Source organism: Hyla sarda, chromosome 1, assembly GCF_029499605.1.
Source record: "Hyla sarda isolate aHylSar1 chromosome 1, aHylSar1.hap1, whole genome shotgun sequence".
In the NCBI taxonomy this organism is placed as follows: Eukaryota; Metazoa; Chordata; class Amphibia; order Anura; family Hylidae; genus Hyla; species Hyla sarda.
Window position 1 is genome coordinate 236,784,368 of NC_079189.1, and position 27,897 is coordinate 236,812,264.

A 27,897-nucleotide genomic window follows, 5' to 3' on the forward strand; every position below is an offset into this window, starting at 1 on the left:
GTTGAATCAGGAAAACAGATTCATAGATAAAAACATGTCCGCATAAAATTGTGACCAACTTACAGCAGATCTGGATATTTTCAAAATGGCAGCAGTGGATTGCATAACGTTTGCATTATTACTATACTACATAACCTGAGGACTAAAAGCCAATAACTGGTGCCAATCTATGTTAACTCATACTTAAGGTATTATATCAGTAATGGAACATTAGTTCTCAATGTATGTTTAAGGCATCTGGCATTCTCGTTCTCAAAGTAAACTGTGAGTATGCTTCATGGTTTAATAATCTGTTATTGGTGTCACCCCAACTACAATGTAGGGGCATACTTTTAATGCTATGAACTAGGGATCGACCGATTATCGGCCGATATTCACGATTTTCTAAGTTATCGGTATCAGCATTTTCCTTGACGATAATGCGGGCGCTTTAAATCAATGAACTGCAGCGGCTTTTACGGGGCCAGAGACCACCGCCGCTGCCCGCTTCTCTCCCCCTGCCTGTCCTGGGGTCCTGAGTCCAACCACCGCCGCTGCCAGAGACCGCCCCCTGCTTCTCTCCACCTGCCTGTCCTGGGGTCCTGAGTCCAACCACCGCTGCTGCCAGAGACCGCCACCGCCACCCGCTTCTCTCCCCTGCCTGTCCTGGGGTCCTGAGTCTAACCACCGCCGCTGCCAGAGACCGCCACCGCCCCATTTCCTCCCCCATCCCCGGTTTTATAATTACCTGTTCCCAAGGTCCGCGCTACTTCTGACTCCTGCGGCGTCCTGCGCTGTTGCTGTGCGCTGCGCAATGACGAATGACGTCCTCAACACAACGTCACCGTCAGTGGCCCGGAGCACAGTGACAGCTCAGGACGCCACTGGAGCCAGAAGTAGCGCGGACCCCGGGAACAGGTAATTATAAAACCGGGGATGGGGGAGGCAATGAGGCGGCGGTGGTCTCTTGCAGCAGCGGTGGTTGGACCCCAGGACAGGCAGGGGGGAGAGAAGCGGATGGGGGCGGCGGTCTCTGGCAGCGGCGGTGGTTGGACTGACTCAGGACCCCAGGACAGGCAGGGGGAGAGAAGCGGGTGGCGGAGGAGGTCTCTGGCAGCGGTGGTGGTTGGACTCAGGACCCCAGGACAGGCAGGGGAGAGAGAAGCGGGCAGTAGTCTCCGGCCCCGTAAAAGCCGCTGCAGTTCATTGATTTAAAGCGCCCGGGGGGCGGAATTAAAATGCATGGAATATCGGTATAAGTTATCGGCTATCAGCCTGAAAGTTCACAGGTTATCGGTAACGGTCAAGCCCTACTATGAACCTTGAAATAATCTACTAAACCTGTAGACCTAATGTGTTTCTACTACTGAAGCTGCTTGTAGCATTCATTTGCAACTCACATATTTAGTACTTGTCACCAAGTAAAACTTTTAATATTGGTTACCTTCTGTAATTAGAAGACACTTTCCCATTCACTTGCTTTTAAAATTATCAACATAAATATGTTTAAAATGTAATGTAAAAAATGGCCACTAGGTGGCTCTGTTCTGTTCCCTGCCACGATTAATACAGTTAGTTTGGTTTCCTCCTGGAATGGCAGGAGACCAAACTCCGGAAGTGTTTCTCTGCATGGAGGTCTTCTATTCATCACAATGCTGCAATAATGTGAGGGCAGAAGTTGTCCCCAAGCAGGCTTCAGTGATGTCATGCCTGCTGGGAAACAACCACTTTCTCCTGCTGGGAGATTGCACCATGTGAGCAAGAAGAAAGGAAAGATACATAGCTTTTTACAGCTCTGAAATTGTTTTTAAGGGCAGGAGAGATGTGAGGAGTTAGGGAACATAGCCTGAGGTAGTTGAGAACAGTTTATTTGGTGACAGGTACTTTTTAAGGTCTTGCCCGGTGGGTCTGTGATAAAGAGCATGCATGCACTTGAAATGCCTCTAATTCAGTTTGACTTGCATTGTGGTGTGTTGTCCATGGATTTTAAACATCTTTAATAAAAAAATATTCTGCACACTACTAATCGAGGTCAGCTAGACATATCTGTATTTGACAGTGAAAATGGTCTTACCTGCTGTACCCCAAAGTTTTTAGAGTGTCTTGTAGTAGATGCCCGCAGTATATCTTGAATAGATCTTGTTTTTGGTGTTTCTGTGATGGACTGGGAATCAAATATAGGCCATTTATAATTACATATATTACTTACCTTGGCATTAATCACCATGCCAAACAACCCATGCAAACAGTACCCGCAACCAGCAAGTGAGACAAGACACAGTGAACCAAGAGTAGAAACCACACCCCAGAGTTAAATGAATAATGCAGCCTAACTCAATAATTCTATTATTTTAATTCATGATCTTTAAACAAACTTTAATAATTATCTAATTATTGTCTTATGCAAAGGATAATTCTAGGTGCCATTAATAAGGTAACATTTCTGTATGTAACAAGCCACAAAATGGTTTATTTTTGGAACAATGGCCATAAAAACCTTGTTCTGCCTACTCTAAAGAAAACAAGACACTCTAAGAACATCTATCTGTAGGTGCTTTCTGTTATCATACCTTCTTGCGTGTTTTGTGTTATCTTTTTTGTCTCTTTTTATGTTTAGGACTATACCGTTTATATTTAATCTTACAACTCCTTAGTTTCTGAGAAGAAATAATGTGTGTGTGTTGGGTAACTGGTTGGCACCACACATTCTGTATCTGTTGTGTATCTGGGTTGTGAGGTCTGTATTGGAATTTAGTTTATACTCATAACTTTATTTATACTTTGTAACCTGGGGGGGTGGTGATTGTAAGGAAAACATACTATTTCAATTTGCATACTAACATACAGTTTATTTGTGTATTTTATATGTTTGTGTATGTCCAACTATTCTGGAATCAAAAGGATAGCTGGATGCTCGTATGTAACTATAAGGGGTGCAGAGGTAGCAGTAATGCCTTGTATGATGGAGCCCTATGAGAAAATACTAGTATTAAGCATGACAGCAGATGTGGTTAATTATGGTGACATTACTATATTAGAATGGAGTCCATAAATTGACGCAAACAGTATTGTGACAGTAAAATATAGCCTGGGAATACAAACAAACACTATTACAACATCATCAAAAGCACCTTAAGAATTAAGGCAGAAACCTTTTGACATCATCACAAAAATGCCCAGCCGAGGAATAAAGACAAACATCACTGTAAAATCATCACATGTGAACACCGCTTATAAATGGAGACACAGTGAAGTCATCAGCATAGCAAATGAATGTCACTACGACATAATTCCAGTGCACAGATTATTAATGAAGACTAAGGCTACTGGGAGATCATTACAATAAAAGGACTCCCAGGAAATACCAGCAAACACTACTGTGACATCATCACAATAGAACACAGAATAAAAATAAAGACCTTGGCTATTGTGTCATCAAAACAATAACTCAGAGTTTATGCTACTCTATGAACAATAGAAAACCACTTAAGAATGCCAGAAAAACTATTGTGACATGATTATATAAGACTCAATGATAGAAAACACAACATATAAGTGAAGACACAAGATATTATGACATCATTACAATAGAAAAACATTATTTGGACATCGTTACAACACACAGTCAATAAATACAGACAAACAGTTCTGTTACTTCAATATAGAAATAACACCAAGCACTTTTGTGACATCGTGTAAACTGTGCACAACATTATCACGACATTATCACAATGGAACATTGCCTATTAATAAAGTGATGCTTCTTCTATTGTGATATACTGCCCCAGAGAATTAGAAACCTCAAGGAAGCATGCTTTTTATCATTTCCTCCACATCTACACCATATTCTTCTTTACCAGCAGACTTGAAGTAAGGACAACATGCTCCAATAACATCCAATAAAAATGCAGGACAAGTTATTAAAATATCTCAGGCACATTACTGATGTAGCAATAACTGTGCCCAGAATTAAAGCCTACTGCTGTGTAAAATGTAGTTACTAAGCTCCTGTTTTTCTATTAGTACGTGTTATTTATGGGCTGAACACCATTCAGTATAACAACTAGGCTGGGGCTACACAACATTTTCTGTGGCATGTCCAAAAATCTTCTGTGATGCAAGTAAGTGGAGTCACATTGGAATCCACAAGTGGCCACGACCCCCGCAGTCCCATGAAATACATCCAAGATCAATGCAAGATAAGAAAAGCCTTATGCAAAGAAAAGGCTGCACTCACATGATGTGCTTACTCACCTAATGGAAACTTAGTTAGAACTCTTATCTATGACTGTAAAACACACCTCTGTCTGTTTATTCACCCGTTCTATTCTACATTACAAAGATAATCACAAGTGATGAAATATTGATCTATCATATCTACACAATTACATCATTCCTTAAGAAACCACCAATTATAGACAATAAAATGTTTCTGCAACTTGTCTAGTGGACATTAATTAATAAATGTTACTTTAAAGAAGTTGTCAGACCTGCAACAGCTATTTTTGACTGTAGCATTTCCCTTTTCTCATCCTTGTCTTCTAAATGTTGTAGCTATATATTTTCCTATTTGACAGAGCCTTAATGGGGTAATCTGCCCCTAGACATCTTATCCCCCATCCAATGGATAGGGGATAAGATGTCTGATCGCAGGGGTCCCGCTGCTGGGGACCCCCAAGATCTCAGCTGCGGCACCCCAGACATCCTGTGCATGGAGCAAACTTTGCTCCGTGCCGGATGACTGTCGATGTGGGGCAGAGACTCGTGATGTCATCATGGCCATGGGCACTTGTGATGTCACGGCCAAGCCCCCACAATGTAAGTCTATGGGAGGGGGCATGATGGCCGTCACATCACGAGCGCCTGTGGCCGTGATGTCACGAGCCTCTGGCGCTGCACCCAATGCTCTAAAGGAACATCAGGTGCAGCAGGGAGATAGGGGATAAAATGTCTACGGGCAGAGTACCTCTTTAAGAGTAGCATTCACTGTTTTGTACAGGTTCTATTTGTACTGTGCTCTCTTTGAGGCAAACATGACATGGCAATGTGATTTTTTTCTGCAGGTCAGTATGTGCTTCCAAATTTGTATAGTTTTGTTGTTATTTTTATTTTTTTTACTACTTCTGAAAAACAAAAAGCACTCTAATAAAAAATAGCACTCCTCTATTTTGACCCATATATTATTTTTATCTAAAAGGAGGGCTTATTTTATGTAGGATGAGCTATGATTTTTTTATACTATTATGGGGGTAGATGTAACTTTTTGATTACTTGATACATGTGTTTTTAAAATGTAAGGAGATCAAAAAACATCCAAAATACTTTTATCATTTTTTATTCATACTTTTAGGCAACTTAGGGGACTTGTACAAGGAATTGCTTGATACATTGTACAATGCACAACAACAAAAATGTATTGCCATTGTGTTGGGATGTGACTACTTTTTGAAAGCTCCCTCCATGCACTCACATGGATTTTTATCCTCTGCTATACCCAATCCTGCAGAGGTACATATGACCCCAGTGATACCTGGTCCTATAGTAACAACAGCTCCCCCACGGGCACCTGGCATTCCAACGATTACCCATATGGGAGGATTACCACAGAATCCCCCTCATCTTTTTTTAGAACCAGGCGTCCAATTGAGGGATCGCGACAAATGGGGATACAATCCAATTCCCAGACAATAATTGATGTTACCAGTGACCAATTGCAAATTTGTAACCTGTCATCCCTAGTTCTGAATGAACATCACTTGTCCGTATTACAAAAGGGGTTATCATTCACCCCTACACCACCTTGCAATATTTTTACTTGGACTAAAGATATAAATTTATTTGGCAGGAAGCTCGCCCTACACAAATTTCACAAAAACCTTGCTACCAATCCTGCTGTGAACAGACAACAGGATCAGCAAGTTGTTACTATGCTAGAACAGCTAGAAGAAGAAAGTGAGACAGGAATTGTCTCAGTTGAAGCTCCCTTCTCTAATCTTAAACCCAAGTCAAGTTTTACACCATCCTTGTCACAATACTCTAATATTGATACTTTCGTTAAGATGGTTACACACGAGATCAGTTCCCTAAGGTCAAGGACTCCCCATATTCCATCTAACTTATCTACGGAAGAAATCCGAGCACTTGATGAAATACAACAAAATAATGAGATTGTTTGCAAACCCTCTGATAAAGGAGGAAACATTGTCCTGATGGATAAAAGTTATTATAAGGCTATGGTGATGAGACTGTTGAATGATAAAGATACATATCGTAAACTTGACCATAACCCACTTCAGGAGTTTAACCAGAATTTACGTACAATTTTACAAGAGGCAAGAATAGACCAATTGATAACAGAAGAAGAATTTAAATATCTCTTTAATCCATCGCCAACAATAGCCACTTTCTACGCCCTTCCCAAGGTGCACAAACGGAGTTCCCCTATCCCTGGCAGACCCATTGTCTCAGGGTGTGACAATATTACACAAAATATCAGTCACTATGTAGATCAGTTCTTGACCCCCTTTGTTTCCTCTCTTCCGTCCTTTATTAAGGATACCAAGGATACTGTGAAGAAATTACAGGAGATCACATTCCCTCCAGGTACTCTTATAGCCAGTTTGGATGTGGAATCTCTCTATACAAACATCCAACATGAACAGGGACTTCATGCTGTACAACATTTTTTAACTACTAAAGGTCTTCAGTACACAGCACACAACAAATTTGTTTTGACCCTATTACGTTTTCTACTTACTCATAATTTTTTCCTTTTTGATAGGCACTTTTATTTTCAGTTGAAGGGCACTGCTATGGGCACTCCTTGTGCACCGAATTATTCTAATTTATTCTTAGGGTGGTGGGAAGACACTCACGTTTTCTCTGACACTTTTCAAGAATTTAATTCTCACATTTTATTTTGGGGTCGTTATATAGATGATATATTGATTTTTTGGGACAGCACTACACAATTATTTCAATCCTTCGTTCAAGCACTTAACACTAATCATATTAATATGCACTTTACTTCTGAAATTCACGATAAATTTCTTCATTTTCTTGACCTCACTATCACTATTGATTCACTTGGTCACATTCACACTTCCATATATCGTAAACCTACGTCAACCAATAGTTTTCTTAATTGGAAGAGTTATCATCCTGTACCATTGAAGAAGGGTATCCCAATCAGTCAATATCTACGAGCCAAAAGGAATTGCTCTGATCCTCTTAAATTTCAAGAAGAATGTGATCTCCTGTATAGACGCTTCACCAATAGAGGTTATCCTAAGAAAGTCCTTCACAAGGCCTTCGCCAGAGCTAGGGCGACTCCGAGATCTGAATTATTACGTGATCACAAATTGGCTAAAGACAACAGTGGCCAAAAGATCATTAGGTGTATCGGAACTTTTGATCAACACAATCAAAAAATCATGAATATACTTAGGAAATATTGGTCTATATTACAGGTGGACAATGACCTTAGGGAGGTGATCTCTACTCACCCTTCCATAACCTATCGTAGAGGACCCAATATTCAAAATCAAATAGTTAGGAGTTTTTATGCAGAGGAGTCTGCATCCAGTTGGTTGAAATCATCAATCCAAGGATCACATCCATGTGGACGGTGCAATTTTTGCAAATTTATGCCACGTACAAAAGAATTCTCTAATCCGATTGATAATCGGAAATATCAAATTAGGGACTTCATCACCTGTCAAACGATGGGGGTAGTGTACCTAGCCACATGCAATTGTCCTAAAATCTATGTAGGAAAGACAGTCCAACAATTGCGTAGACGTATTTCAAAACACATGAGTACTATTAACACCTATCAAGATACGCCAATTGCTAGGCATATGAGGACTGTACACAATGATGCTCCCTTTGAATTACGTTTCTGTGGCATTACCCAGTGTAAACTGGGTCCGAGACGTGGCAATCTTAACACCAGACTGCTTCAAGAAGAAGCCCGATGGATTTGGAGATTAAAATCCCAAAGCCCAAATGGACTGAATGAAGGCTTCACCTATGCAGCCTTCTTGTAGGACAGGAATCACTTATTACAATTGGTACTATATAGAAGAGCCGTTATAAGCCTTTATTAATCCTACTTATGAATTACTTCCGTTGATGATATGAATTAATTATGACTATATCTATGTAGAACAGATGAGTAATTGCTCCCCCCTCTTTTACTATCGATTACACTAATTCAGCGGTATTATGAATAATATTTCTTTACTTTGATATTATACCTACGTTGCTAGGTTGGTCGCCCTATACTGCCAGATAGTAACTTATTTAGTGTTTTCAGATTAGTTTATTACTTGCTATGCAGTCGTTGTTCACATGAGTGGTTATATTGTGTATTACAGCTCTATCACAACAGCCATGTGTGATTCATATGCCAAATCGGCTAAGTACCGGCGCATATGTCTGTCGCGCAGCCTCCCAGCAGTGGCTGTATATGACTAAGTACTCGCGCACGTTCTTCTGCGCATCCGTACTGCGCATGCGTTCATATCGGAGGTTCGGGAAGCTATCAGTTAGCGCAGGACCGTTGGCGCACATACGTGTACAGCTTCCGGCACCAATGAGGAGTTCAGAAGCTTGATTGGTCTCAGCCTGTTGGTCAAGGATGCTGTCAATCAAACGAATATAGCAAGATGCATCCTGGTCTAAATTTTATTGGCCAGGAAGCGGTCAATCATTAGTCTGCATGTGATTGTAACCAATGAGATGTCATGTTAATACAGGAAGTGACATGTTCTAATGACGTTAGAGACAGGAGGTTATTTAAACCCCTGCAAGGCTTGTTTGCACGCCATTTGCCTCTTAGCCCTTGATAAAGCCACAGCCTGTGGCGAAACGTCGGGCGGGCAGGCAATGTGTTAGATTTTTAATTGTCTCACACTATAGACTGTGGACTGCAGCCACAGTCTATTTTTTCAATTCACTTCTATAGCATGCAGTGTCATGCCAATCAATGCATTATGGATCAATATGTGTGAGGTTATTTTAATCTTGGCTCATTAAACGTTAAGTTTTATATTGGGTGGGAAATTTAGGGTCTCAGTGACCGCTTAGCGGTCAAATGTTAATAATATTGGATTTACCCTCCACTCATAGGTCCCTCTTGTTGCATTACTTTTTGAAAGCTGTCCTAAAAATACTAAGATGGCGAGCCTGTGATTGTATCATGAGGGGCACTGAAGGAGAGATGGAATTGTCAACCAGAATCTAACTGCTTAGATGCCATGGTCACTATTGACCCTGGTATCTAAGGAGTTAAACTGTAGGTGACAGTTACCTGCTTATTCTATATTTCTTCTTGATATTATGATATGCTGTTTATTTACATCAAATGTCAGGAAGGTGTTTAACAATCAACATTAAATGCCCTTTAAAATGTTGATATTGAGTTAATGGGCCATTCCTCATCCAGGATCCTCATATATTAAAGGGGTTATCCAGGAATAGAAAAACAAAGGTAATGTCTTTCCAAAACCCTGTCTATCCCCAGGATGTGTGTGGTCCTGCAGCTCAGTTCCATTGAAATGAATGGAGCCAAGTTGTGATATCACACCTTACCTGGAGACAGACAGGGAGCAGTTTTTAAAAGAAATTACTTCTGTTTTTCTATTCCTGGATAACCCCCTTTAAGGTCTAATGTGGATTGTGGTCACAAATGGTGTCCTTCATTTCACAATTACTGAAATCCTTCATTACCCTGATAGTGGCACTACAGTGAAATTGACCACTGGTCGGTTCTCCAATACATTATATCAATACAGCTGATCACTGGGAGTGCAAACAATGGGATCACCTTTTTTTGCTGAGGGTTAAGGGGATATACCAAAAATATAATGTTTAAAGTGACCTATTAAAATGGGTGGGGAAAAAAAGAAGATAAGTAAAATATTGATTTATTTACCTATCCAGGATTGGAATGGCCCACCAGAGACCCAGAAGATCCTCCAGTGGGCCCAAGTTATGACACAAAAATGTACATCTAAGGGTATGTTCACATGGGTGAATCTTTTGTGAGTATCCTTCAGCATGCTTTAGCCGCAAGAAATGCGCAAAAGATCAAAGCGCAAAGATCTAGCAGAAGACAACCACATTTGGAACATACTTTAAAGGGACTGTCCAGGATTAGAAAAAAACCTAGCTGCTTTCTTCCAGAAAAAGCACAACTCTTGTCCTCAGTATGTGTAATTTGCTTTGAAGTGAAAGAAGCCGAGTTGTAGCACCACACACAACAGGAGGGGAGCTGGAGGGGAGCTGTTTCTGGAAGAGAGCAGCTATGTTTGTTTGTTTTTTTATTTTTATTTTATTAATATTCTTAATCCTTATTAAACCGTTTAAAACCATTCCCATTGTTATCCTATTAATCCCTGTTGTGCAATAATTACTTTAAAGTAGACAAAAAATATGGTGGGCTCTTAGAATAGTTTATTTTGGCAGGCACAGGGAACTTCAGTCTGACTAGCTATCTATCATCTGTCATGTTAAACTAAATATAAATATATATATATGTATATATATATATATATATATATATATATATTTGTAGAGAGGACCGCGGCACACAAAATTCCTCAGTGCAAAAACTTGTGTTTTATTCCATCTTCAGCTAGATAAATATATAAAGTGCAACGTTTCGGTAGTCTCACACCATCATCTTCAGGCATGGATGGTGGTGTGAGACTACCGAAACTGCCTGAAGATGGTGGTGTGAAACTACCGAAATGTTGCACTTTATGTAGATGGAATAAAACACAAGTTTTTGCACTGAAGAATTTTGTGTGCTGCGGTCCTCTTTACTTTTATTGGAGTTTGGGGTCTCTAACCAAGTCTCCCATGACTGCGTGCACCTTAATACTATTGAATGTGGACTAGCGGATGTAATGGAAATCAAAGTGAATCTTTACCTCTTGTCATAATGTTGTTTTACAGTTTAAATATATTTCTTACTACATATCTATAGTGGTCAGATCCCAGTTTTTTCTAATACAGTACATAGCGTCAAATCCCCTGCATAAACATACATTTAAATAATAGAAGGAACTTACTGCATACTATGTAACTTTTCCCTTTAATGTATAACAGTATTCAGTAAGCTCCCAAACTTACTCTATAGCAGCTGCAGGCGGCCAGCTTGTTATATTTTACATCTATGACTCTGTAGGGGTCGGAGAAACAGCTCCTACTGCTATGCAAATATGGTAGGAAATTCATTAGCATAAATGAGCTGAATTTTTTACCCATTCAAATTGAAAAAAAAACAAAAAACAAAAGGTATTCAAGGACAATCAGGAAGGAAGCTAAAATGTGGACCTTTGGAGGAAGTCATTTTTTACATTAAAAGGGTACTTTGGTGTAAAACAATTTTCTTCTAATCAACTGGTGCCAGAAAGTAAAAAATATATATACAAATCTTAATCCTTCCAGTACTTATCAGCTGCTGTATGCTACAGAGGAAGTTTTGTTCTTCTTGAATTTATTTTCTGTCTGACCACAGTGCTCTCTGCTGACACCTCTGTCCATGTCAGGAACTGTCCAGAAAAGGAGAGGTTTTCTATGGGGATTTTCTCCCTCTCTGGACAGTTCCTGACATGGACAGAGGTGTCAGCAGAGATCACTGTGGTCAGACAGAAAAGAACTACGGTATACAATTTCCTCTGGAGCATACAGCAGCTGTTAAGTGCTGGAAGGATTTAGATTTTTTTAATCTGTATAACTTTTTGGCACCAATTGATTAAAAAAGGAAAGGTTTTCCCCTGGAGTACCCCTTTAAGGTTTTCAATAAGATTCAGTTGGGAACTTTACAAAAGAGAGTTCGCGTAGAGGTACAATCTAACCTCCAATGTTAGTCATTTTAATTTAAGTCCCTTTTTCTTGCGCAATGTAAATTCGTGTTTGTAATCCTTTCTGTAAACCTCACAGTTCTTCTGCCCTGCTGAACTTGGCTCCACAGAGTAAAACCAAAAATCAATGTTACAGCTCATAAAGTACTGGAGATAAATGTTTTCCTGAAATGACCAATTGGGGATTTCCAGCGATATAAGGACACTTTAAAGTTTACACAGTTTATACATGAACGTCATTCCCCTTTCTTTCTTTATTTACTTAGTTACTTACTTACTAATTCTCTTAGCTTCAGAAAAGAATTGCATAATAACTACACACAGACCATGCAAAGAAGTGAAAGGCACTGAAAATACAAGTATAAGCATTACTGCTTGTGACTGTACGGTACATTCTACCCTTTAGTTATTTATATGTTATTATTTATAAAATGGGAAGGTGTGTGTAGGGGGTTGGGAGTAAAATTTTTACTAGGGGTGATGCTTATTTGTATCTCTTAAATTAGCTTTTTATTATTTACTACTCCAAATAGAGGACTATTTCATGCAGTCTTTCTGCCATAGCACAGCACTGATCAGTGTTATCAGTGCTCTGCTTATACAGCCTGCTGGGATAGAGAAACAATCGGACAACAAGGTAAAAGTCTTTACGCCACTATCTTAGCAGTGAGCCCTGGCTGCTTATAGCAGCTGGTACTCACCCCTGGTGACGTGAGCTCAGCTCCTCAGCTCACTTAAAAGACTCGTAATACTCTCAGGATCTACATGCACATGCTGTGTCATTAAGGGGTAACATGTTAATTTTAATATATGGTTCAGGGCCATTGCATTAATACCATTCTACCATTTAGGGTACAGATTTACATACCCCTAGGTTGAAGTAATTTAAACTCATATTTCTTCTCTCCGCAAATTCCTTTTCATTAACAACAATTTTAGCAGATTGTGTAGAAGATATACTTTGTACATGAAACAACCAGCTTTAGAAGTAAATTGGAGGTGAACTGTAGCAGGATTGCAAGGCCTACTTGCCTCTTTGTTTGACATCATGGGAAAATCAAAAGAAATCCACCAATACATCAGAAAACAAATGTGGACCTTTACATATCTGGTACATCTTTGATAGCAATTTCCAAATGCCTAAAGGTTCTACATATATTTGTCCAAACAATAATATGCAGGTTAAGACAACATGGGACCACACAGTCATCATACAGTTCATGAAAGAAACACATTGGCCCTCATTTACTAAGAAAATCGGGTTGTAAGTCTATGTTGCTTTCTTACCCGACTGCTTTTTTCCCCTGGTAGTTATTATTATGTCACATCCTGTTTGTCGCACGTGGGTTTTGTTGGTTTTGGTTTCCAACTCCTCTGAGCTGTCGGGAAAAAATCCACAACAATACAACAAATTCGGGTTGGAAACCTTTATAAATACGTGGGAAAGCTCAGAAATGTCGGGTTACGCCCCTTTTTCGGGTTTGGGAGAATCCACATCGGGTCCGTCGGGAAAAAATGTCACATCGTGTCGCAGACTGGCGCACAATGTCTGCGACATGGCGCAGACAAAGATGCGACAAAAAAACCCGACAAAAGAGGTCGGGTTTAGAATAGTAAATGAGGGCCATTCTGTCTCCAAAATTAATGACCTTTGGTACAAAGCCAAATTAGGATATGTTCACACTACGTAATGTGAACAGAATCTCCGCTTGCAGAATTCCACGAGCGAAGATTCCATCTGGCGGCCACCACCTAAATACGGTGGTAGGACTGCGCGGCACTGCGCTATCACCAATGATGGATATTCAGCGCTCGCTGACTTCCGTGACTTTCTTTGCACAGATCAGTTTCAGCGGCGGAATTGTACGCCGCTGAAATTCCGCAGTGTGAACGGGTCCACAGAAGACCCATTCCCACTGATGTTATTGTTTACTGCCCGTAATGCCGCTCGCGTAATCCCACTGACTGAACTGTGAACCTACCCCTACAGTTTGCAACTGCACACGGGGACAAAGATCTTACTTTTGGGAGAAATGTCCACTGGTCTGATGAAACAGAAAGCTGCCATAATGACCATTCTTATATATGGAGGGAAAAGGGGAAGACTTGCAAGCCAAAGAAAACCCACCCCCAACCATTAAGCAAGGGGTGTGTGATTATATTGAAGCAACATTTTAAAACACAAGCCAGGAAGTTGAATCTTAGGCACAAATGGCTTTTCCAAACACACAATGACCGCAAGCATTTATACAAAGTTGTGACAAAATTGCTTAATGGAGTACTGTGGTACAGAACAGGGGTCGACAGTCTCTCTGCACGGAGCGGAGATCACAGCGATCAGACACTCCACGATCAGACACTTATCCCTTATCCTTTAGATAGGGGATAAGTTGGCTTGCATCATAGTACTGACAGAATGGACAGTATATTTTCTAGTAATGTTATACATAAATATATTTTAATATGTAAAAAATTATTTATTTTAACGTACCTCTTGGAAAACAACCTGAGACTAATGTATAAAAATGTTGCATAGATGTTCACTTACAACTTATTTCATAACCTACCTAAAGTTGCAAAAATATGGTGTGAAAGAAAAGGACGCAATAAACAATAAATAAGAATATTTACTAAAACTGGTGGGTGGTGAAAAATGTGACAAAGCAACATTAGCTCTAAGACAGCAACACACTGTGTCACAATAGGCAACTTATATCCCAGAAAGGATTGTGTAAATACAATATACACTAGGGGTAAAATATCCCATGTAGCTTTATTTAGCTTTGTCTAACAGTAATTGACAGCTTAAAGTAATTATTGACATCTTGCATAAAGTTTGCAAAAACAATTAATATAATGCAGATTATAACATTATACGAATATTTGTGATATACATTGATTAAAAATTTGAATATTTTTGGATGGAAAAATGTTGTCATGACCTTGCAGCTATTGCCTGTGTGTGAAGACAAAATACAGGAAGTGAGGGCAGGACAAGTATGGCTCTGTGCAGGCTCCTGGCTTGTCAATCATCCTGTTGTGTGAGCTGGAAGCATGTCACAGAGCGTCACTACACAGAGCACTGCTTGTACTCAGTGTACAGAGCCCTGCTTGTCCTCAGTGTACAGAGCCCTGCTTGTCCTCAGTGTACAGAGCCCTGCTTGTCCTCAGTGTACAGAGCCCTGCTTGTCCTCACTGCACATAGCCCTGCTTGTCCTCACTGCACAGAGCCCTGCTTGTCCTCAATGTACAGAGCCCTGCTTGTCCTCACTGCACAGAGCCCTGCTTGTCCTTCGTGTACAGAGCCCTGTTTGTCCTCAGTGTACAGGGCCCTGCTTGTCCTCACTGCACAGAGCCCTGCTTGTCAGTGTACAGAGCCCTGCTTGTCCTCAGTGTACAGAGCCCTGCTTGTCCTCAGTGTACAGAGCCCTGCTTGTCCTCACTGCACATAGCCCTGCTTGTCCTCACTGCACAGAGCCCTGCTTGTCCTCAGTGTACAGAGCCCTGCTTGTCCTCAGTGTACAGAGCCCTGCTTGTCCTCACTGCACAGAGCCCTGCTTGTCCTCACTGCACAGAGCCCTGCTTGTCCTCAGTGTACAGAGCCCTGCTTGTCCTCAGTGTACAGAGCCCTGCTTGTCCTCAGTGTACAGAGCCCTGCTTGTCCTCAGTGTACAGAGCCCTGCTTGTCCTCAGTGCACAGAGCCCTGCTTGTCCTCACTGCACAGAGCCCTGCTTGTCCTCAGTGTACAGAGCCCTGCTTGTCCTCACTGCACAGAGCCCTGCTTGTCCTCAGTGCACAGAGCCCTGCTTGTCCTCAGTGTACAGAGCCCTGCTTGTCCTCAGTGTACAGAGCCCTGCTTGTCCTCACTGTACAGAGCCCTGCTTGTCCACCAATACTTCCTGTGTTTTGTCTCCGCACAGAGACAGTTAGGCAATAACTGCAGGGACAGCATTTTTCACCCAAAAATATACACAATTTTAACCATAGATATTACAAATATACACATAATGGTATTATCTACAGTATATAAAAAGTTTCTGCAAATTACATTGCCCATTTAAGTATATAATGCTTTAGAATTTAGGAGACATGCACTCTGGCAAGAATTTCCCATAAGGAATATAACGTGACATGACTTCAGTAAAATCCATGTTGATTATTACAGTGTTAACAAAATATAAATTATTGATATTTAACTTTTTTATGAGGCCTTATGCTACCCATACAAATAAAAGAAATGTAAGACAGTTGTACTGTCAAGCATGCATGACTAGTGCCAAAAAGGTATAAGCCGCTGCCAGATATTCCTCACCTCAGCAATAAAGCATTATGCATGCTTAAATCTAACATGCCTGATAATAATAGTAATAATATCACAATTGCTTGGTGCAATATTTCCCTTTTTTTTTTACATTTAACATCCCAACTAAATAATATTTTTATGTTTTGTACTATGTTATGCATTTTTCAAATGTATAGGACTGGTGAGCAGTGATGATACTGTAAGGGAGGCAGACCACACAGCCACTATTGGACCTGTGTCTAGGGTATGGAGGGAAAGTATAATGAAGCAAGTAGTCAATGGCTCCCTGCCCCATTACTTACTCTTGTAATATACTGTAACAGTCCATACAGCCCTCTTAAGTTATCCATAGCAAAATATAAAAAATGACACCATGAGGAGGAGGACCAGAAGAATCAGGATTGAACACTTTTGTATTTACCAAACGCTAAAGGGAATTTTGTCAGCTCTATATTATGCTCAAAGCTGCAGACATAGGCAGATAGGTGATAAGGAGATCAAAACAAATGATACCTGTCTCTTAGCTAATGCCTGTTTACAAATTTATAAAATACCATTTCTTTCCATGCTTAATTGTCATAGAAACAAGCAATCTCCAGGTAGCAGAGCGGGATCAATGGAAGCGCTGAGACCAGATAAGAAGTTAAAAGGATTTATTTCCCATAATGCAACGCGTTTCACGGTCACCCGCTTCCTCAGGCTTCCTCAGATGCCTGAGGAAGCGGGTGACCGTGAAACGCGTTGCATTATGGGAAATAAATCCTTTTAACTTCTTATCTGGTCTCAGCGCTTCCATTGATCCCGCTCTGCTACCTGGAGATTGCTTGTTTTTATCGTGATTCTATTTCAGCGGGACAAAGCTGCAGAGACCCTTTGATGATATACCCTGTTCCATTGTTGTACTTGGTTGGAGTACAACTTCATGTGGTAAGCGCAATTCACACTTAGCGTTACCAACTCACCTTTGGTGTTACACTACGGAGCGCATCCGTTTGTGCTTTTTTTTTATTTCAGTTTAATTGTCATAGAGGCAGTGATGATCTGCAGATGCACCCCTACTCACTCCCTGCCCTGCATGATTGATGTGCAGGGTTCAGTGCTGCAAGCCAAGCTGGGAGGGGTGGGGGAAGGAGGAGATGTACATTCTGCAGCTCAACATCTCCTATATGGAACTTGAGCTTGGAAAGAAAACATAATTTTATAACTTTGCAAACAGCCATCAGCTAAGAAACGGGTATTATGTGTTTTATCTCCCTATCAGCTATCTGCCTATGTCTGCATGTTTTAAGACTAAGATATGGATCTATTAATCAACCATTGCTATTTATTAAATCTGAGATGATGCTTTGTGCTAAATATATAATGTATACTAAATACTCTGCCAACATTGGCAAACTGTTCTGTATATAAAAGCATCAGTGTTCTGTAAAACTAAATGGTAGGCTTTGGATGTTAGAACTATAAAATCCTCAACAAAGGATTGCACTGTATGTCATGTCAGGTTCATCACAGTTTATCTAAAACATTTTTCTCTTTACCTTATTTTCCTCATTTAGTATGTTCTGATCTGTTTTTGTGGCTTCTTCTTTGGCAGTTATCTTGTTTTCGACATTTTGAGCCTCCACTGTTTCATTTTGTGTATGCAGTGACAAGGCCCCTGAAAGTTTAGAAAACACTTCCTCTTGTACTTTCCTGTAGGAAGAAACGTTATATATAAGCTCTACTACCATCTATGACCTACAGTAACTTCTGAGCCATAAAGTTCACACAGACACTGGTATTTGGTTTTATATCATGAGTTAAGCCGATCTTGTTGTAGGTTTGTACACCTACACATTTATACAATTGTATCCATAGAAGCCCACAAAATGCAAAAATACATATACAGTATTACACCTACCTACATACATATAAGCAAATACACAAACCTAATACACAAAAAAGAATCTGAAGAAGTAGGTCAAATCTCTTCCAGGGCTGCTGTTTAATGCTGACTTCTTCTGTTTTACATGTAGCTATTTGGGTGGTTGGAAAGACCATGTTAAAACTGAAAATTGTTAAAGTCATGTTTACTAAATAATAAGACCAGTGAGAGTAAACACCTAAAAGAATTTTAGTGCTCAAGATACCCCCATCTTTTATGTTAACATCCTTCTAACATCGATGGTGATATAAAAGCAATTTTTTTGGTCTAGAAGAAGCCTTTTACTATCTAATAGCTAGATACACATCTATTTTTCCTATGCTTTAAATGGACTTTATTTTTAATCACTTCAGTATTTTACCTTAAAGGGGTTTTCCAGGGGGAATTTTTTTTATATCAACAGGCTCCAGAAAGATAAATAGATTTGTAAATTACTTCTATTAAAAAATCTTAATCCTTCCAATAATTATCAGCTGCTGAAGTTGAGTTGTTGATTTCTGTCTGGCAACAGTGCTCTCTGCTGACATCTCTGCTTGTCTCAGGAACTGCACATAGTAGAAGTGGTTTGCTATGGGGATTTGCTTCTAAACTGGGCGGTTCCCGAGACACGTGTCATCAGAGAACACTTAGACAGAGAAGAACAACTCAGCTTCATCAGCTCGTAAGTACTGAAAGGATTAAGATTTTTTAATAGAAGTCATTTACAAATCTGTTTAACTTTCTGGACAATGTAAACTGCCCACTTTAAAGGGGTACTCCACTGGAAAACATCTTTTATTCAATCAACTGGTGCCAGAAAGTTAAACAGATTTGTACATTATAAACAAAATGGAGAGGCTCCTGTCTGTCTGACAATCACAAAGATTAAAAAATCTTAACTTCCTGCGGATCATACGGCAGCTGAAAACTACTGGAAGGATTGTTTTCTTTTTTTAATTTCCTTTTTGCCTGACCACAGTGCTCTCTGCTGACACATCTGTCCATTTTAGGAACTGTTCAGAGTAGGAGCAAATCCCCATAGAAAACCGATCCTGCTCTGGACAATTCCTAAAATGGACAGAGGTGTCAGCAGAGAGCACTGTGGTCAGGCAGAAAGGAAATTCAAAAAGAGAACAACTTCCTGTGGATCATACGACAGCTGATTACTACTGAAAGGATTAAGATTTTTTAATAGAAGTAATTTACAAATCTGTTTAACTTTCTGGCACCAGTTGATTAAAAAAAAAAAAAAGAAGTTTTCCAGTGTAGTACCCCTTTAATGTTATACCACCTAAGTTTGTGATTGCATTGGTTCTATACCTGTTTCTACATGTCATTCATAGTATGCTGAAGTAAACAAATACCCCATAAAAAGTGTAACAATAAGTAGTAAGCACTAGCCAGATTTTTTTCTTTTACTCCACATTTTTTCGAGTATTGAAACAGTATTTCTTACTGTGCCATTTGCTGGGTAAATATTATACAATGTTTACTTTGATATAATAACTTTGGCAAACTTTCGAATGCTATTGGTGCCTCTCAACCTTTGTCCAGGAAGTGATAAAGCATAGCAGTCACAGTTAGTATTGAGTCACATAAGTACAAGATTTTTTAGACAGACTCAGCCAATAATTGAGCAAAGATAAAGGACCTAGCCTTATTTAACCCCTTCAATTGGCTACAATTTCCAGAAGTTTAGTCTGTAAAATACTGATTATTAATGTCATAAAGGTAAAAGCTTGAAAATAATGTGACAATGGTAAGTTCACATAAAAAAAATTCCAACCAGAGAAATAGTACTCAAAATTCTGGTGCAGCAGCCTGTTTGTAATGGGATTCTGCTGCACCATGCAGTCCACTCAAAAATTATCTTGTTTATTCTTTCAGAATCTGCTCGGATATGCATTGCCGTCTATGGACACAACAAAGATTCAGGTGTTCCCAGCGCTGATTAAATCGGTGCCCACAGCAGATGGAATCTCCACCTGGAGTATTTCTGGGTGGCCCCTCCCTTAGGCAAAGTTTCCACTTGTTTTTTTTTTTTCCTGCCATGCAGCAGATTTGGCCCCCCCCCCTCCCAAAAAAAAAAAAAAAAAGCGGAAACTTCACCTTACTGTCCACTTTTTTATTTATTTATTAGCCCTTTAACCCCTAAAGGACAAAGCCCATTTTCACCTTAAGGACCAGAGCATTTTTTACACATCTGACCACTGTCACTAATTATTAATAATTAATTAACTCTGGGATGCTTTTACTTATGAATTTAATTCCGAGATAGTTTTTTCGTGACATATTCTACTTTAACATAGTGGCACATTTTTGTCGATACTTACATCATTTCTTGGTGAAAAATTCAAAAATTTCCTGAAAAATTGGAAAATTGCATTTTTCTAACTTTGAAAATCTCAAATTTACAATTTTTCAAAGGGTAATGGGAGAAAATGCCCCCCAAAATTTGTAACCCCATCTCTTCTGAGTATGGAAATACCCCATGTTAGGATGTAAAATGCTCTGCGGGTGAACTACAATGCTCAGAAGAGAAGGAGTCACATTTGGCTTTTGGAAAGCAAATTTTGCTGAAATGGTTTTTGGGGGGCATGTCGCATTTAGGAAGCCCTTATGGTGCCAGAACAGCAAAAAAAAAAAAAAACACATGGCATATTATTTTGGAACCTACAGCCCTCAAAGAACATAACAAGGTGTGCAGTGAGCCTTCACACCCCACAGGTGTTTGACGACTTTTTGTTAAAGTTGGATGTGTAAATGAAAAAAAAAATGTCTTCACTAAAATGCAGTTTTTTCCCACAAATTTTACATTTTTACAAGGGGCAATAGGAGAAAATGCCCCTCAAAATTTGTAACCCCATTTCTTCTGAGTATGGATATATCCCATGTGTGGACGTCAAGTGCTCTGCTGGCACACTACAATGCTCGGAAGAGGAGGAGTGCCATTGAGCTTTTGGAGAGAAAATTTTTTGGAATGGAAGTCAGGGGCCATGTGCGTTTACAAAGCCCCCCATGGTGCCAAAACAGTTGCCCCCCCACATGTGACCCCATTTTGGAAACTAGACCCCTCACAGAATTTAATAAGGGTTGCAGTAAGCATTTACACCCCACTGACGTTTGACAGATCTTTGGAACAGAGGGCTGTGCATATGAAAAATAAAATTTTTTATTTTCACTGACCACTGATCAAAAAATCTGTCAGACACCTGTGGGATGTAAATGCTCACTGTACCCCTTATTACATTACGTAAAGGGTGTAGTTTCCAAAATGGGGTCACATGTGTTGGGGGGGCCATTGATCTGGCACTATGGGGGCTATGTAAACACACGTGGACTTCAATTCTGGACAAATTTTCTCTCCAAAAGCCCAATGGAGCTCCTCTTCTGAGCATTGTAGTGCAGCCGCAGAGCACTTTACATCCACATATGGGGTATGTTCTTACTCAGAAGAAGTAGGGTTACAAATTTTGGGGGGATTTTTTCCTATTTTCCATGTGAAAATGAAAAATTTTGGGTAACACCTACATTTTAGTTAAAAAAAAAATGTTTTTTTCATTTTCCCATCCAATTTTACCAAAAATTTGTCAAATACCTGTGGGGTAAAAAACTTTTTTTTATATATCAACTGGCTCCGGAAAGTTAATCAGATTTGTAAATTACGTCTATAAAAAAATCTTAATCCTTCCAATAGTTATTAGCTTCTGAAGTTGAGTTGCTGTTTTCTGTCTAACTGCTTTCTGTGCAGCTCCTATGGGGATATTTTCCCATCATGCACAGCTCCCGGGACGTGACATCATCATTGAGCAGTTAGACAGAAAACTTCAGAAGCTAATAACTATTGGAAGGATTAAGATTTTTTAATAGAAGTAATTTACAAATCTGTTTAACTTTCCGGAGCCAGTTGATATATATATAAAAAATGATTTTGCCTGGAATACCCCTTTAAGGCTCACTATACCCCTTGTTACATTCCATTAATTTTTTTGCATTTATGTCCGAACCGCTGTAAAAACAGCCACCCATGTGCAAATCACCAATTTAGGCCTCAAATGTACATGGTGCACTCTCACTCCTGAGCCTTGTTATGCGTCCGCACAGCATTTTACGCCCCCCCCATATAGGGTATTTCCGTACTCAGGAGAAATTGCGTTATAAATTTTGGGGGTCTTTTTTTTCCTTTTACCTCTTGTGAAAATAAAAAGTATGGGGCAACACCAGCATCTTAGTGTAATTTTTTTTTATTTATTTATACTTACAGGCTGGTGTAGACCCCAACTTTTCCTTTTCATAATGGGTAAAAGGAGAAAAAGCCCCCAAACTTTGTAACGCAATTGCTCCCGAGTACGGAAATACCCGATATGTGGCCCTAAACTGTTTCCTTGAAATACGACAGGGCTCCGAAGTGAGAGAGCGCCATGCGCATTGGAGGACTAAATTAGGGATTGCATAGGGGTGGACATAGGGGTATTCTACGCCAGTGATTTTCAAAAAGGGTGCCTCCAGCTGTTGCTAAACTCCCAGAATGTCTGGACAGTCAGTGGCTGTCCGGAAATGCTGGGAGTTGTTGTTTTGCAACAGCTGGAGGCTCCGTTTTGGAAACACTGCTGTACGAAATTCTTTTCTTTTTGAAACACAGAACTGTCTGCTGACATCACGAGCACAGTGCTCTCTGCTGACATTTTATGAACTGTCCAGAACAGCATATGTTTGCTATGGGGATTTCCTTTTACCCTGGACAGTTCCTAAAAATGGACAGAGATATCAGCAGAGAGAACTGTGCTCATGATGTCAGCAGAGAGCTCAGTGTTTCAAACGGAAAAGAATTTTCACTGTAGTATTCAGCAGCTAATAAGTACAGGAAGGATTAAGATTTTTTAATAGAAGTAATTTACACATCTGTTTAGCTTTCTGGCACCAGTTGATTTAACAAAAAAAAAAAGGGGTTTTCCCCGGAGTACCCCTTTAAGCCAAAATCAGTAAGTAGAAAAAAACATATAAATCTTCTATATTTCTTTTTCTGTACTGTTTATTTGAACAATGATTACACTGAATAACAGACCCAGAGTATTTATGAAGCTAATGCAATACATTTGATAATTTTATAGCTCTTTTTGGCCATATGGTAGAAGTAGAAGTGGGAAACTTGTGACATGATAACACCTGCATTGTGTATACTATATTGCATTACATCACAATACATTCTGAATCAATACATCTACATGCATATTAGTTATGTTGGCTTCTTACTTTATGAGCCTGCACACTCATGTGAATTGTGGGAGTTGGCTCCTAGCTGAGGGTCGTAACACCACCTAACCATACCCCCTTGCTCGGCCAGCCTCTACAAAGTCCCAGAAAACAGCAATGTATGTCCACTCCTCCTCCCATAGGCTTGCATTGAGGGGGGCAGAGTGTGACGTCACACGGGGTGGAGCCTTGACGTCACAACGATTTGGCCCCATGATCGACAGTAATCAGACCCAGAGCGAACACGCTCCGGGGAGTGATATTAAACGGGGTGCGGCATGCAAGATCACGGGGGTCCCCAGCGGCGGGACCCCCGCGATCAGGCATCTTATGCCCTATCCTTTGGATAGGGGATCAGATGTCTAAGCGCCGGAGTACCCCTTTAATATAGATTTAATACATACAAATGTGCATATCACCAAGGTCACAAACAAAATATGTTGCTTTTCCTAGACACAATGGCCCAGGTTTATCTGAGACAAAAAATGTCAGATTTCAACAAATCACAGTTCAGTATTTAAGTTGTGATTCAAATACTTTGTTGTGTTACTTTATAGTTGTTGTTTTACTTTATTGCTTGTTCTCTTTTTAGAACTTTTTAGTCTTCTGTGAAAAAAAACTACATTTTTTTTTAAAACCTTATAAATTCTTGTTAAATGCTATTGCTTTTTAAAATGTCATATATCTGCTGTAGGTATATTCAAACTAATTTTGGGATCATGGGGAGTTAGTGCAATGAGAAACATGTATGCGCTTTATCAAAGGATAATTCGAAGTTCCAGGAAAAGCAGTTTTACCTTCTTTCCTCAGCTTCTTTCTCTGCTTGCTCTCGTGCACGTTCTCCGATAATTTCATCACAGATGACATCATATGGTTTGTCTGATGAATGTTCCCCCATTACCCAGACCCAAACTTCTTGATCTTTGCCTATATTCCAATGTACAGTTTTCTGAGAACCTGGGATTTATTAAAAAAAAAAAAAAAAAAAAAAAAAGTTATGTAACTGATAACACATTTTTTTTTATAAATAATAATTTACTGAACATTTAATGTTATCAAATATCTTACCCAGCTACACAGATTTACAACATACATTTAGCCATAGTTTTAGTGTCACATGGTTTTATTGTAAAGTGTTTTATTTTTACAAGTTTTTTTTTTCCTGTACATTTCTGCATTTATATTTATTTTCTTTATTTTATTATCTTAGCGCATTAGGCTATGTTTACACATAGGCAGAATGTCCGTATGGAACTCTGCATAAACATTCCACACGGACATTCCACAGCAGCAGAGTCTCATTGATTTCAATGGGATTCTGCTGCACTGAGCACACAGCAGAACTTGAGCGGAAATCCTGATTCCGGCTTCCGCCAAAAAATGTATCTTGTTCAATGTTTTTCCGGATTCCGCAAGGCATTGCCATCTATGAGTCTGCACATTTCCGAGCGGTCCTAGCGCCTGCTGGATTTTTCCAGAATTTTCTGACAGACATTTCACACATTTTACACCCATGTGAATATATAAAGTAAAATGTACAAACACCAGGTTGTATAACTGCACATGAATTATTCAAGGTCACACACAGACTAAGAAAAGACTTCCTGAGGATTTCTGCCAGTTTGCTAGTTTACTTTTAGTATCATTGGGTATGCAGCGTTACACCCCATGTGATTACAGTGCATAAGGTCATCATCTAAAAAGATTTTCATATCCCCTTAATAAAATTGTGAAATAAAATGGTAAAAACAGTATTTATTAGCAGTTATTTACATTACATGTATGACAATTTTGAAGTATAGCAACAGCAATGCATGCTAACTGGTGGGTTCACACTCAGCAGTACTGACTCAGCAACAGCGCCTACTTTAAAAAACTGCTACCAAACCCTCCCCTTGCTTGGTTACCCTCAGATTCCCATCCCCAGCAGCGCGGGGAGATTCCTACCTATAGCTAACTTGTTTTTAAAAATTGCGAAGTCATAAGTCAACCAAAAGAAATAAGATTGCTGTGTGCATAACACTCATTCTGCTTATAACTCTTTCTCCCACCACCACCCTAAACATACATGTGCTAAAAAGCTAAGTGTTCATGTATTTTTTCATTGAGAGGAGGGGTAGGAGCACGGCTTTTCACCGGTGACAGTGACTTGATTTCTTCATGAACAAAAGATTGGGAATATTGAATTATTCCCTATCAGATTATTATGCTGACTAAATACTGTATAAAGCTTTTAAATATTCTTCATATTCAGTACGTTTACTACTGTGTGTGCCCATGAGTAAACTGAATTTTATTTTATTTATTTATTTAAATTTTTTTATTATTATTATTATTATTATTATTAGTTTTTTTTTTTTTTAAGTAATTTTAACTTGACCTATGTTTATACAGTGCTACTTTTAGTCCATCATAAGTCCTCACTCTTTTTCATCCTTCCTCAGATTGCTCGATGGTTATTCTTTGTTCTATTTTCAGATCTCCCTTAATATTGTATTTTTTAGTGCTCTGTTTTTTCATCTCCCTGTACTGTACAATCAAAACCTAAGCCTAAATTTAAAGGTTTGTTTTATTTGTAATTTAACATTAATGACCTATCCACAGGAAAGGCCATCAACGTCTGATCAGCAGAGTGCCACCATACAGCATCCCCACCGATTAGCTGTGTCTCTGGCACATACAAATTGAAATGGAAATTAGTGGTGTTAAAGGGGTTTCTGGGGCTTTTTCATTAATGGCTTATCCTCAGGATAGGCCATCAATATCTGTTGGTGGATCTGACACCCATTATCCCCACCAATCAGTTTACACAGAGAATGAGGCCATAAGCAGAGATCTGTACATTGTGTAGTTGCTTGGCTACAGCTTTACTCCCATTTACTTTATCTGGAAAAGTACAGTCCAACCTATCAAACATATGTTCCTTATCATCCACATCTTTCCTATCTAACATATAATCATGAGACTATTTCAATCCTGGAAATGTGTATTCTGGCCCTAGGACCTGGTTACACACTAGCTCTGCTATCCTCTTCTCAGTTCACCTATTACTTACACAAGTGACTATTTTTAAGTCTTACTTTACCTCATTTGTAGATCAATCATGATTTTATACCCCTATGCAGTTATCTGTGACACTACTATGCTGCTACTATTTGGTTTCAGTCCTCAAATGGTGAATGGGGACTAAAACAGTTTATTTAACCTCAATACTTCTTGGGTTACCACAATACACATGTAATGTTATGCTACTGCACAAACTCAGCTTGTTCTATTGTATATTCCACTGGTAAAGTCACTGAGAAATGTGTTGACAAGGTCCATATAAAATGGCATTTCTAAGTATAAAATACCTGGAGACACTCTGTCATGTCACACAGTAAACGTTTAATAGGAGGATTATATAATATGTCACATTTATGAGACGTGTTACAACCAAACCTGGTGTAATATTTTTAAGTGCTGTACATTCTTGATAATGCTTTATTGCTAATGAAGACTGAGTCACATCAATTAAGCAAATCTAATGAGCTGTAATAAAATTAGTAAACAATTAGCAAATATTTAAAAGACTTATAACTTCTTGAGAGATGGACATGCAGTACAGGAAGCACGGGATGTGACACTAACTAAAGTACTCACGTTGTTCGATATGTATTATGGTTGTGTCATGTTCCTGGGTATGTATTATGGTTGTGTCATGTTCCTGGATATGTATTATGGTTGTGTCATGTTACTGGGTATGTATTATGGTTGTATCATGTTCCTGTATATGTATTATGGTTGTGTCATGTTACTGGGTATGTATTATGGTTGTGTCATGTTACTGGGCATGTATTATGGTTGTGTCATGTTACTGGGTATGTATTATGGTTGTGTCATGTTACCTGGCATGTATTATGGTTGTGTCATGTTACTGGGTATGTATTATGGTTGTGTCATGTTACTGGGTATGTATTATGGTTGTGTCATGTTACTGGGCATGTATTATGGTTGTGTCATGTTACTGGGTATGTATTATGGTTGTGTCATGTTACTGGGTATGTATTGTATTTGTGTTATTCATTGTCTAATTGACAAATAATTCAGCTTGAAACATATTTGTCCATATTTCCTTAAAATCCATATTGATGTGCAGTTTATCTCACACTGAAACAGCCTATTATCAAAAATAATTCAAAGAGTAGAGATTAGTGGGATGAGCAAGCTGAGTCCGGCAAACCCGGTCTTGCTCCAAACTTTGGGGTAAAGGCGGCTACGATAAGCAGAAGGAATAAGGAGCACATAGCAATTTGGCACCTAAATGAACGGAGGAAGTACTAGGAACACTGAGATGATGTCAGGATAGTCCAGCATACTTTGTAGCTAGTAGCAAAATCACATGGCCCCAGGTTAGCCAATCATTGATTGCATTATGATACATATAGCTCCCAGGCCAATCAGACAGCATAAGGGTGAGTTAAAGAGGCTAATACAGCCCTATGCACTGCATTGTGGCCGTCATCATGGAGAGAAAGCTGAGAGGGAGAGTACAGAGGAACTACTGCAGTGTGGTGTGTTTTTAAAACATCTGCTAGTTGCCATG

At 39.4% G+C, this 27,897-nt stretch overlaps 1 protein-coding gene across 4 annotated transcripts in view; it reads right to left on the minus strand.

The window, feature by feature from the left end:
* The window catches only part of SH2D4A (SH2 domain containing 4A), a 120,973-nt gene that overhangs the window by 64,382 nt on the left and 28,694 nt on the right, over positions 1-27,897 (minus strand). For 3 of the 4 annotated variants that reach the window (XM_056569219.1, XM_056569225.1, XM_056569227.1), the window contains 3 exons: positions 24,110-24,269; positions 17,695-17,848; positions 2,054-2,143 (listed from right to left, as the gene is read on the minus strand). In XM_056569219.1, the coding sequence (XP_056425194.1) occupies positions 2,054-2,143; positions 17,695-17,848; positions 24,110-24,269 (404 nt within the window). The remainder of the gene's footprint in view (positions 1-2,053; positions 2,144-17,694; positions 17,849-24,109; positions 24,270-27,897) is intronic. The other variant, XM_056569228.1, reaches the window with a different exon arrangement.